The 11,855-nt window shown below is 47.1% G+C and overlaps 1 protein-coding gene across 3 annotated transcripts in view; it reads right to left on the bottom strand.

The window, feature by feature from the left end:
* The window catches only part of Sh2d4b (SH2 domain containing 4B), a 53,933-nt gene extending 43,712 nt beyond the window's left edge, over positions 1 to 10,221 (bottom strand). For 2 of the 3 annotated variants that reach the window (XM_042690347.1, XM_042690346.1), the window contains exons 1-4: positions 10,048 to 10,221; positions 7,889 to 7,901; positions 4,870 to 5,029; positions 2,866 to 3,013 (exon numbers count right to left, since the gene is read on the bottom strand). In XM_042690347.1, the coding sequence (XP_042546281.1) occupies positions 2,866 to 3,013; positions 4,870 to 5,029; positions 7,889 to 7,901; positions 10,048 to 10,221 (495 nt within the window). Of the gene's footprint in view, positions 1 to 2,865; positions 3,014 to 4,869; positions 5,030 to 7,888; positions 7,902 to 10,037 lie in introns of all 3 variants that reach the window. The other variant, XM_042690344.1, reaches the window with a different exon arrangement.
* Between the last annotated feature and the right edge of the window lie 1,634 nt (positions 10,222 to 11,855).

The following is an 11,855-nucleotide window of genomic DNA, read 5'->3' on the forward strand; positions in this document are numbered from 1 at the left end:
AGCTTGGGTAAGAGTTTAGCTAAAAATAATCCTTATTTACTTTAATTTGTTTGCTTGAGTGAATCATCTGTAAATACACACACACACACACACACACACACACTTTTCTATGTTTTTGTCAGCATTTGTTCAACTTGCTTGCTCAGCTGGTACTGTCCTATTTGACACATCCTACTCACCCTCTTTGGCCCTAGGATAATTAAGTAGGGAGTCTCATGGACTTTTCTACCCATGCTGGCTTCCAACAATAATCCTCCAAGTCTCAGACCCCTGAGTAGATAGGATTACAGGTGTGAGCCACCAGCACCCAATATATATATTAAGTTAAGTGGCAGTTAGTCATTTGTGCTGTGTTGTAGACATCAAAGCTTGTCTGTAGGCTAGCACAGGCTCCATATGAGGAGAAATAAGTTCTACCTCACAGAGGAAGCAGTAGTGAAGAATTTGCCACCAGCCATCTGGAATCTTCTACAGAAACCTCTCAGATAATGTTCCAACCTATGTTTAACTATTTCCTGGGATGAAGAGCTTGACACAATGGCAAGCCAAACAGATCTCACCCAAATACCCAAGATGGTAAACCTGAGTTGACTCCAGGGCCCCGTATCAGATGCTCCCCACAGACACTGCCCTGTGCAGCCCCTCCAGAACTCTCAATACAACGCAAGTTCCCGAGCCTCCTCAGAACAAAGACAGCCCATATCAGGATGACATTCACACTCAACAAATGATATTCTAAAACCAACATACTGGCACGTCTTTCTTCCATTGGAAATGACACCGACATTCTACATCTGAGTCCCTCAAATGTGAAGACTCTCGGGTCATGCCAGGTAGCTTTACTGACTCCACCATGAACCTTGGCACAGAGCCTCCTACAATTTTTCCACCCCTTCTATCACCAAAACTCTCAGGGAGACCATCAACCAGAGAATCTCCTTCAGGAACATGATCCTCTTTGTGCACCCAACTCTACCAAACTCAGCTCCCAGTATCTGAGCTCAGCCTTGTGGAGGAGGGAGCCCACAGGGAAGCAGATGACGGTCACTGCTGGAGAGAGTAAAAAAGAATTGGTATTCCTCCTCCCCGGCAGACTAAAATAGTCATCAGCCAAACCAATAACACAAATCTCTCCCCCACTGCGGACTGGATTGGACATATGATTACAGAAGCATTCTTGCTTGCAGTAGGCATGCCCTACTCCACAGGACGGTGCCTGCGTTCACAGGAGATGCTCCGGAAAGGTCTGAGGGCTTTATCAGGATTTTTGAAAACTAACTCTCCCAAGCCCGATCTGGCATCTGTTTGTTTTTTAAAATGAAGTCTTAGTGAAAGCAGCCAAATGCATTTCTTCACATATTGTCTGTCGCTCCTATTATCCTACCAAGGTAGAGTTGCGCAGTATAGTGCAGAAGGTAGGACTCCCACAGCCTGAAATACTTACAGCCTGGCCCTTTGCACAAATGCCTTTGCTAACACCTACACCTCAATGCCAGGAGCTATGGAACTTCCTTCCAAGTTATTCAGCAAAACAACAGGCAAAAGAAAATACGTATGCACATATGTGTGTGCATATATGTGTGTGTATGTATGTATGCGTGTGTATAATGTACATATGTGTATATATAAATATGCAAACACATGCATACATGTATACGTATATATGTGAGCATGAGACAATGGATAAAGAAGATTAATACATTTGGCTCATAAAAAATTTGAGCTTCTGCACATCTATAGTACTGAAAATAGCAAAACCAAAACCAAGAAAAAACCTGAGAAAATATTTGCAATATAAATGATATTTTTTAAGCTGTCACTATGGTGGGGGTGGGGGTCTTAAGCCATTTAGAATAGAATGGGCAGATGTCATATACATAGACCCCCACATCTGCACCTCTATATAACAGCTCCTCCCAAAGTCTCATTCAAAGAGACTGGCCCAAACTATAACTTGGGTGTCATGTCCCTGTGCTATGGATGATACCAGGCCCCACTGAAGCACCTGCTGTCAGGTGCTGGTGGCTCACACCTGTAATCCTAGCTGTTCAGAAGGCTGAGATCTGAGAACCACAGTTCGGAGCCAGCCTGGGCAGAAAATTCCATGAGATTCTTATTTTTTAACCAGCAGAAGGACCTGAAATGGAGGTGTGGCTCAAGTGCCAACCTTGAGTTCAAAAGTCAAGTGAGAGCATAAGGTTTTGAGCTCAAGCCCCAGTACTGGCTCTAGATAAATAAATGAATAGATAGATAGATAGATAGATAGATAGATAGATAGATAGATAGATAGATAGATAGATAGATAGATAGATAGATAGATAGATAGATAGATAGATAGCCTGCCTGAGGAAGCTCGATGCTACCAGAAAAGTGAGTTGTTAGAGCTAGCCAGAACCTAAGAAGAGCTGTTTAGCTGTCCTTTCCTGGAGCATTTCCTAAAGAGAACCTACCATTGTGAATATGTGTCTCTTTCAACTCAAAAGCATCCTCTCAAAGACTTGAGAGCCATTCCTCTCAGTGTGACCATCCAGCAGGAAAGGTCTTCCATCCTTCCAGCCAATAGACACAGCTCCTAATTGCTCTTTGTGACTCCCAAAGTCTACTGAGAACCTGCTATTTCCTCTCACCACTGGCCCAAACATCCAAGTGTAGTTCATGTGGCCTTGCCAATTCTCTGTCCCTGCCGGACCTTGAGTTTCCTCATCTGACTAGAGGCATGGATGGACTCAAATGGTGTGTCCATCTCCTTTCTGCTCAGACATGCCCGATTTCCGGTCTCATGAAGAAAAGTCTGAGCCAAACAGCCCTGCTGGCCTTGTGGGCTAAAGCAGGCGGCTTTACCCAGAAGCCCATGCAGTGGCTCACCTTGAATTCCTCGTGGATGCGTTCCTCCAGGATTTTGGCAGCCTTTCGGTCCTCCATCTCCACTTTCCACTTCTCTGCCAGGATCCTAGCTTTCTCATTGGCCAGAGCATCTCGAAACTTCTTGGTGATCTCTGCCTCTTTCTGTCTCCTTCCAAGAGAGTACCCAAAAGGAATCAGCTTGAGCGAAAAACCAAAAGTCCAGGTCACAATGGAACTTCAAATAAAAACAATGAGTAATTTTTCCTTGGAGTGGAGAATGGCAGATATCAAAGGTCAACCAAACTCCATATTTGCACAGGAGGAGAGAAATAGGTACTCTCACATGGGAATGTCAGTGTGATAGGGCTTATCAAACCTTGCCATCTTAGAGTTTACTCTTAGCTTCTGCAACTGCACTTTGCTTTTGTGACTCCATCTTAAAGGTAGCACTGCACCTCCACCCATGAGACTAGTTCCCTATGGCTTGACATTTTAAAATATATGTATCCACTGATCCGTCTATGTTCCTAAGTAATGGGTCATGGAAATGGGTCAGAGAACTGGTCCTAGAAATGGGTCACATTGCCCCAGCTCAATGCTATGCTTGACTTCTGTAGCTTCCCGCTTGGCTTGCACCTGCAGGAGAGAACTTTAGGGACTTTCCACCCCTGAGCAAAGGGGGCCTCAGACCAGGCTTGGTACTGCCTTGGGCACCTGATTACCCAGTGTAGTCCCAGCCAGCTAATAAAGACTTTCTATCTGCTATACTCTGTGTTCATGTGGTCTCTCTGGTGGCTTATCCCCCACTATAAGTCAGAAGGATCATTCTAGAAGCCAGAAAAACAAGAATTGGAAATACAAAATGTTCATCAGAGACTTTTTATAGTATAAACAATTATATTGCTGGGTGCCAGTGGCACATGTCTGTAATCCTAACTATTTGGGAGGATTATATTTGGGAGCCAGCCCAAGCAGGAAAGTCTGTGAGACTTCTATATCCAATTAACCACCAAAGGGCCAGAAGTAGAGCTGTGGCTCAAGTGGTAAAGTGCTAGTCTTGAGCAAGAGCTCTCAGGGACAGGGCCCAGAGCCTGAGTTCAAGCCCAGAACTGGCACACATGCATACACACACACACACACACACACACACACACACACACACACACACACACACACACACATATATCATGTCTTTCAATAGAACCAATAAACTGGACTTGTCACATAACAAATACTATAGAACAATCTTAAATAGTATCAGGAATCTATATGAATGGAGTTGTCAAAGTGTAAATAAAACAGCTTTCAAAGCATGTATCATCTAAGTGGTTAATCTTGGATGGTGGGTCTTGGCTGTGGTTTTCATTATTACTCTATAGATTGCAATGTTATTTGCATGCCTTTGTAATTTTTAAACTGGTTCACTATCATTTGAAATGGAGTACGTTAGAGTCAACTCCAAACTTGTATTTGAAAATTTGATGGAAAATACTAAAAAGCTGTGGATGAAGGAAGACAGAGTCTAAACTTTACAGGGGACTCAAGTGTCGGTTCAGTGGGGAGAAACTCAAGCAATGTAAAGAGGGCCAAGCTGATTAACAAGGGTGGCTCCCGCCTTCTGTACTGTCCCCCTCCCCGCCTTCTGTACTGTCCCCATGACAACCATGGAAGGCAGAGGCCAGAACACATTGTATGTATTAGGCAGGTGAATCTATACCACATGCCTATGGAAAGGGGTTGTCACACACACACACACACACACACACACACACACACGCACTACTGATGTGGAAAATGAGGCCCCAGTTCAGCTGATTGCTAGACCCTGGACTTAAATTCACAGGTTCACCTGATGCAAGACTCCAATGCTACTTGTCACCTGATCTGAGCACAGCTTTACACAGCCAGCCAGGCAAATACCATCTCCTCCCTCCTATGACAACCTGAGGGTCCTCTGCCTGGATCCCCACACCAGGACTCCACACTCAGGCCCCACCCAGTGCCCTCCAAGCCACCGCCCCTCACCAGAGCTCCTCGGCCTCCCTCTGTGCCTGCAGTCGAGCCCTCTCAGCAATCAGCTCCTCGGAGATCTCTTCATAGGGCTTGTCACCAGGGCCTTCGCCCATGACCCACACCCAGACCTCGCCATCCGCTCCCAGCAGCCACTGGAGGTGCTTGTTGCTTGCTGCCCCCACAGTGGGAGGAGAACCGAGAAAGAAGAAGAAACACATCTGATTTCCAATTAATAAGAAACATCCTAGCCGGGTGCCAGTGGCTCACACCTGTCATCCTAGCTACTCAGGAGGCTGCGATCTGAGGATCCTGGTTCAAAGCCAGCCCAGGCAGGAAAAGCTATGAGACTCTTATCTCCAATTAACTACCAGAAAAGGGAAGCCATGCTGGGGCTCAAGGGGTAGAGCACTTGCTTGAGCTGAAGCACTCAGGGACAGTACCCAGACCCAGAGTTCAAGCCCCACAACTGACAAAATAAAAAAAGAAAGTTAGAAAAGAAGGAAGGGAGGAAGAAAGGAAGAAAGGAAGGAAGGAAGGAAGGAAGGAAGGAAGGAAGGAAGGAAGGAAGGAAGGAAGGAAGGAAGGAAGGAAGGAAGGAAGGAAGGAAGGAAGAGAGGAAGGAAGGAGCACCCTAAAAACTGGTCCAGGGCCCCCAACTATCACACCACTGAGCAGACTGCTGTCATCCAAAAATGGAACCCAGAGAGATACTTGTCTGACTGAAGGGCCAGGACCCTCCTTCTTCCTCTATAGAGCACAAACAACATTCTCCTGAGCTGGCCTCTAGAACAGGTGCTCCAGGCTGGACCAGAGAGAACAGGAAGAAGGGGTGCAGCACCCCTGGGAGGAAGTGGACTTGTGTCTCTTTGGGCTGGAGCCTGTTAGGAACCAATGAACCTTTTCTCCCTCCTTCTTTGTGGCTGGAAAGAAGGAATCAGACATGGTGGAACTGCAAGATGAGGCAGCCTAGGGCCCTGCATCTCCATGACCTGCATCATACTGCAGTATAAGAAATACACCTGTAATGGTGGTGAGCCACCAAGATTGCCAACAGCCACAACAGAGTCCATTGATGGCTAAAATGGAGATCTGTCTCAAAAATGATGGTGTTGCTAAAATGAATATAAACTGGGTGTCATTGTTTTAGCAGTTGGGTAAGTGAACTGAATGGCTGGAAATACATGTCATGCAGGAGAAAAATAAATAAGTCTGCTCAAAATATCAGACACTGTTAAAACTTAAGAGACAGATCCCATGCTTATTAAGGGAAGAGTTTGGAAAAACCAAGTGTTATTCACGTGTGTGGCTAGTAGCTACGGTTTACAGAGAAATTCGTTGAAGAAAGAATTGAAAGCTTTGCAAGTAGAAATAAAATCCAAATTTTGGGGTTTTTCTTTATAGGATGCTATGTGTTGCAATGGGAAAAAAAGAAAATAAAAAAGAAACTTGAATACCAGTAGATCTAGACTTAGATTCTAACTTCATCTCCAACCTGTTTCTCAAAGCAGGCAGTGAAGCCTTCCTGAGATTTCAATGGCTCCATTAAAAATGATAATAATTGCCAGGCTATCAGTGGTTCACAACTGTAATCCTAGCTACCCAGGAGGTTGAGATCTGAAAATCACAGTTCAGAGCCAGCTTGGGCAGGAAAGTCAGTGAGACTCTTGTCTCCAACTAAACAGCAAAAAAGAAAAAACCAGAAGTGGAGCTGTAGCTCAAGTGGTAAGGTGCCAGCCTTGAAAAGGTGCCCCAGGTCATGAGTTCAAACCCTGATATAACACATCAAATAAAGAAGGCTAATTCATCATGTTGTTGGGTCAAAGACACATACAAAGCCATCATGAAATGTCTTACAACTAAGGGTGTGCCATGGTTGAATTTAGATCTCTCTTAGTAAGACAAGAAACAGGTATGTCTTTCAATCAATGACTCTCACATTCTATGAAGAACATATAGGTACTTTACAGATCTGAGGGACTGGGTAAGCTGAGCATTTGAAAGTCCTAGCAGAGGTCAGATGGATCTCTATCTAGATGTGTTCTCCTTGCTCCCAAAGAACACATGGCTCTTAGGCCTTACTGTGCCTGTCACTCTGATCTTTTCCTTCATAGGAAGAAAAAGCGAATGAGGAAGAAGAAGAGAAGGAGGAGGAGGAAGAGGAGGAGGAAAAGGAGGAAGAAGAGGTGGAAAAGGAGGAAGAAGAGGTGGAGGAGGAGGAAAAGGGACCCCCTGCGGGGTTGCCAGGGAGTAAGCACAGGAAGAATAGGGAGAAGCACGTGTGTGCGTAGTGTATAGGAGATTTCCTTCAGAGGTTAGGAATATACTGTGGAACTAGATAGTGCTGATGACTGAACATCTTTTTTTTAATTTATTTTTATTTTTTTGTCAGTTATGGAGCCTGGGCACTGTCCCTAAGCTTTGTTGCTCAAGGCTAGTGTTCTACCACTTTGAACCACAGCATCACTTCCAGTTTTCTGGGGGTTAATTGGAGATAAGAGTCTCATGGGTTTTCCTGCCCCCGCCGGCTTTGAACCACTATCCTCAGATCTCAGCTTCCTGAGTAGCTAGGATTACAGGCGTGAGCCTGTTCAAGCCTGTTCAGCACCTGGCTTGAACATCTTAAATGTAGTAAATGTCACTGTCTTGCCTGTTTCTAAGTGGTTAAAATGGTAAATAGTACATTGTGTGTGCTTTATTACTTTCAGAGGTGGCAAGTGCTGGGGAGAATATCAACCAGATTGCTGTAACAGAGAGATGGGGATGGGGCTCTCTGAGAGGGGCATCAGGGAGGAAGGCCCATGAGAAGGAACCGGCCTCTTGAGGGCCTGAGGAAAGGCCCTCCCACACAATGAGACACAAAGGGGTAGAAATTACAAATGGTGGGGAAGAGATGGGTAGACAGATGCTCAGAAAAGCATTTGTATTTCATCGATCTATGCGTCTCTGATCATATAAAATAATATTTATTGAAATGAACTCCAGGAAATGGAAACAAGAGGGGTTTTCCCCCCTCTGTTGTTGTTTTTATTACCTTTTCTTTTTGTCTTGTTTATTTATTTCTCCCTGGGAGGCACAGAAATGGGAGGACAAAGGGTGAACAAATACAGTGGTACTCACTGGACACTGTGGAAAATGAACTATACAACAGGAGGGGGAAACTGGGCAAGATCCAGGGTGACATTATCCAAAAAGAAATGTCCTCATTACTTTGACTTATGTAACTGTAGCCCCTCTGTACATCACCTTCATAATAACAATTTTGTAAACATTTTTAAAGAGAGTTTTTAAAAGTATGTGCAACATCAGCCATGGGCGAGGAGGAGGAAGAAGAAAAGGAGATACACTATCTTAACAGGTTGATAAGACATGTTCAGGGATCCTAAAAGACTGGCACACAGCTCAACCGGGCACAGCAGACGCCTCTTCTATGCCATGTGAGTGGGTGAGGACCTCGAAGGAAGATGCTTGAATGAGGAAGGAAGAGAAACGACAAAAAGAAAAGAAAAACATCAGCCCTCAGAACAGGGCCAAATCACAAGATGCGCATCCTGACTCTATTCTGCAGCAACTGGGGTGAGCTTGGATGGTTTGGCTCCCTTCTGTGGGGTTCAGCACTTGAACTAGGGTCGGGAAGCCTGCCCTGCACCCCACAGAGACATGGGGGCATTGGGGGAAGAGCAGGCATCTAGTAGATATAAACTCACCTTCATCATGCTTTCAGAACATGATGCAGGCATGAGACTCCCTCACAAAAAGCTCTTTGGCCTCATGGGGCACAGCATCCCTCTCCCTAAGTCATAGCCAAACAGTTCCTAAGGGCAGAACTGAAGCTCTGACCAGGACCCTGACCTGGAGAAGCATATATATTCTTCAGAGTGTCCCCTCATTTCTAGAAATTTAATTACCTAGAAAAGAATCTTATGGGCCAGAAACTCAAATGAGTATGACATATAATTTATACATGAAACTGTAGGCATCGATGAAGGACAAATCTTGGTATAAATATTTTTGCATTTTGAAAACTGAGTCATCCGTCTTCTTCCGGAAGGAGCTACTGGACCCATGGGAGCCCTCAGGGCCCAGGCCTGGTGGAGCGGGAAAGGTAGATCATCATCTCCACCAGTATATGATGCCACTGCCAGCAAACCCAGCTCAGAAAGGCCTCAGACTTGGCACAAGTCACACCCCTGCCCCAGTCTCCTCCTTGGAGTCCTGCTTTGTTTAGGGGCCCCAGTGACTCACTCCTGCAATCCTAGCTACTCAGAAAGCTGAGATCTGAGGATCCTGGTTCAAAAAGAGACTCTTCTCTGCACATCACCAGCAAAAAGCTGGAAGTGGAGGTGCGACTCAAGTGGTAAAGTGTCAGACTTGAGTGAAAAAGCCAAGCGAGGGAGGGAGGACCTCAGTTGAAGAAGCCTCAGGAATGACCCTCAGCACCCTCCCCCCCAAAACACCTATCATTCACTCTGATTATGTGAAGGTCGAGTGGAAGAAGGCTGTGGGAAATGAAAGAAAGGGAAAAGGACCAGCACTGTGGAGTGTAATGTGAGTACTGCATAAACAAGAGGGACCTCCACGTACGTAGCAGCCTTCTTGTTTCCGTCCAGGGGTCCTGAGCCATTGCCTTTGCTCACACACCCACAGTCTTGACTGGCACATGACCGCATATAAACCACACTACTTCTTGTCTGCAATTGCTATGGCCACTGGGCCCTGGCCCAGTGTCCTTTTGCTAAATGCACAGCAGGGCTTCGGGCCCAACCCATAGCCTCCTCTCATAGGAGGATCCAGAGCAAGAGGCCTGGTACAATGAGAACTCTTGAAGGGAGGAACTGCCAGTGGCCAAGAACATTCGTTGGGGTTAATTAAGATCTTGCATTCTCCCATCATGCAATTCACATACACCTGACCACCATCTGAGCTCCCAGTGGTCCCTCGGAATGTGGACCTATCACAAGACAAAGCAAGTCTCCATTTCCCCGATGTACTATAACCCTGTCTAGTCCCTGCTACAGCCTGGACCTGTAGGTGGTCTTGATCAAAAGACAAAAGCACCTGGCGAATGAGGCCTGACAGCTCAGCACCGGGTTTTGAGCCCCCAGCCTTCGACCTACCAATCCCCTTCTTGCAGAAGAGCCAAGCCCGGCCTTACCGTCTCTTCTACCCACTCAGACACATACCTCGCTTCACCTTCGGGGGCCTGAGGCCATCTGCCTGAGCCAGGGCATCCCAGACCTCCCTCTCCCTCCAGCGCCTCAGCTGCTCCTCTCGCATCTTGTAGAAGAGGATGTGCTTCTGCACATCGCTCAGCTCAGCAAGGAGCTCGGGGTCGATGTACATGTCATGGAGGATCTGCTGCAGCATGATGCACCCCAAAGAGCAGCCAGGCCAATGCCTCGGGCCACCCCTTCAGCCCTAGATCCTCACTCCAGGTCCATTCCCGGCATCGTCATTGATTCAGCATCGTCACTTTCCATCTCAGCTCCCAGCCAGCGATCAACTCATCTCTGCCCAGGACAGCATCAGAGGCCTGTTGGGCCAGACAACAGGCCCCTGGGAACTTAGCCGCCGGCAGCTTGTGGGAGCACCCAACACTGGGGTTTCTCAACAGTTGCCTGGGTCTTGACTTCACCTGCGACAAGGAAAAGGATCCAAACTTCCAGCTCAGCAGGGCAGTGCCCAGCTCAGCCCAGCCCTGCCGGGGCCAGTCAGTAGGTGTCGAGTGATCTGTTCGTGGAAGGTAACGATGACACCAGCCATATCAGTGACACTGCCCTGGCCAGTGAGAACTGATCTCTCCCGGGCAGATAAGAGGAGGGAAGAGGAGGAGGAACCATGGGTAGCTTTGCCTACTAATTCCATGTCTTCTAAATCAATTTCAAATAGAAGCCAGGGGAGTCAGCCAGGAGTTTCTGGGTTCCCCTGGCCCCTGGCTCTACCTTCTACCCTAGCCAGCCTTCTTTTCAAGGCAGACTGAGGTAATGCTTTTAAAACTCTGCCTTTGGGGAGAGAAAAGATCTTTCCCCCCATCTGTATCATAGTGAGGGAGGAAGATAAAATGGACATAGTAGAGGCAGCGTAGGGTTCAAGGACTTGAAATAAGCTATCTGTCTTTCCTCTTCCCCTAAAGTGAGCCCCTGAAGCTATGCTGGTACTCACTGACAAATCCACCATGGCTGATCTGAGAAATTGTTGATTTTCTTGTTGCTGCAGGTGGCTGGAGTTCACCCCTCCAAAAAGGAGGAGGAGGAGGGGGAGGACGGGGAGGAGGAGGGGGAAGAGGAGAGGGAGAAGGAGGAGGAGGAGGAGGAGAGGGAGGAGGAGGGGGAGGAGAGCCGGAAGGCACATCCTAGTCTAGATCAGAGGTGCTGACTAAGGTAGTATATTGCCACCTGCTTGAATGAAACCCATCTGGAGGGCAGGGAGGAGCTACAGTGGCTAAGACCGAAAGTTCCTGACTAAGCATAAGCTTGAAAGCCACTCTGCTCTCAGTGCCCTTCCATTGAGACGAGGAAATTGGAGTTCAGTGGAAGTAAGTAAGGCTTGACCATGGGCTTACCCTGTCAGTAGGTTGCTGCTCTGATTAAGTTACTGGGCCTGAGCCAGGTTTCAAAGGGTTGGAAGATTGTGAAACACCAGGAGACCACAAGCAAATAAGGAATCGGATTTGGCGGGCGCTGTGGCTGGCTCAGCTCGGTGATTTTCCCTTCCCGAGGACAGTGAATGAGGGTCCTCTGCAAAGTCAACACACACAACAAGGAAGGACTAAGCAGGTTGACCCCAGGGCCCCAAAAGAAGTGTCATCAGGCACAGTGGATCAGCCTTGGGCCCCCGCCAAGCCCAGACCTTCTCAGTCCCCCCACATACACAGCTGGTGTATAAGGGCTGATCCTTGGAGCTCTGGGCTTGTAGCCTGCACCCCTTGTTCTCTCTCCACTCTCCCCCAGCTCAAACCCCTGGCTCCCCTTCTCTACCGGTTTCTTGACACAGCATCTTAC

This window comes from Dipodomys spectabilis, unplaced genomic scaffold (assembly GCF_019054845.1).
Source record: "Dipodomys spectabilis isolate Male_0828 unplaced genomic scaffold, ASM1905484v1 ptg000136l, whole genome shotgun sequence".
Classification (NCBI taxonomy): Eukaryota; Metazoa; Chordata; class Mammalia; order Rodentia; family Heteromyidae; genus Dipodomys; species Dipodomys spectabilis.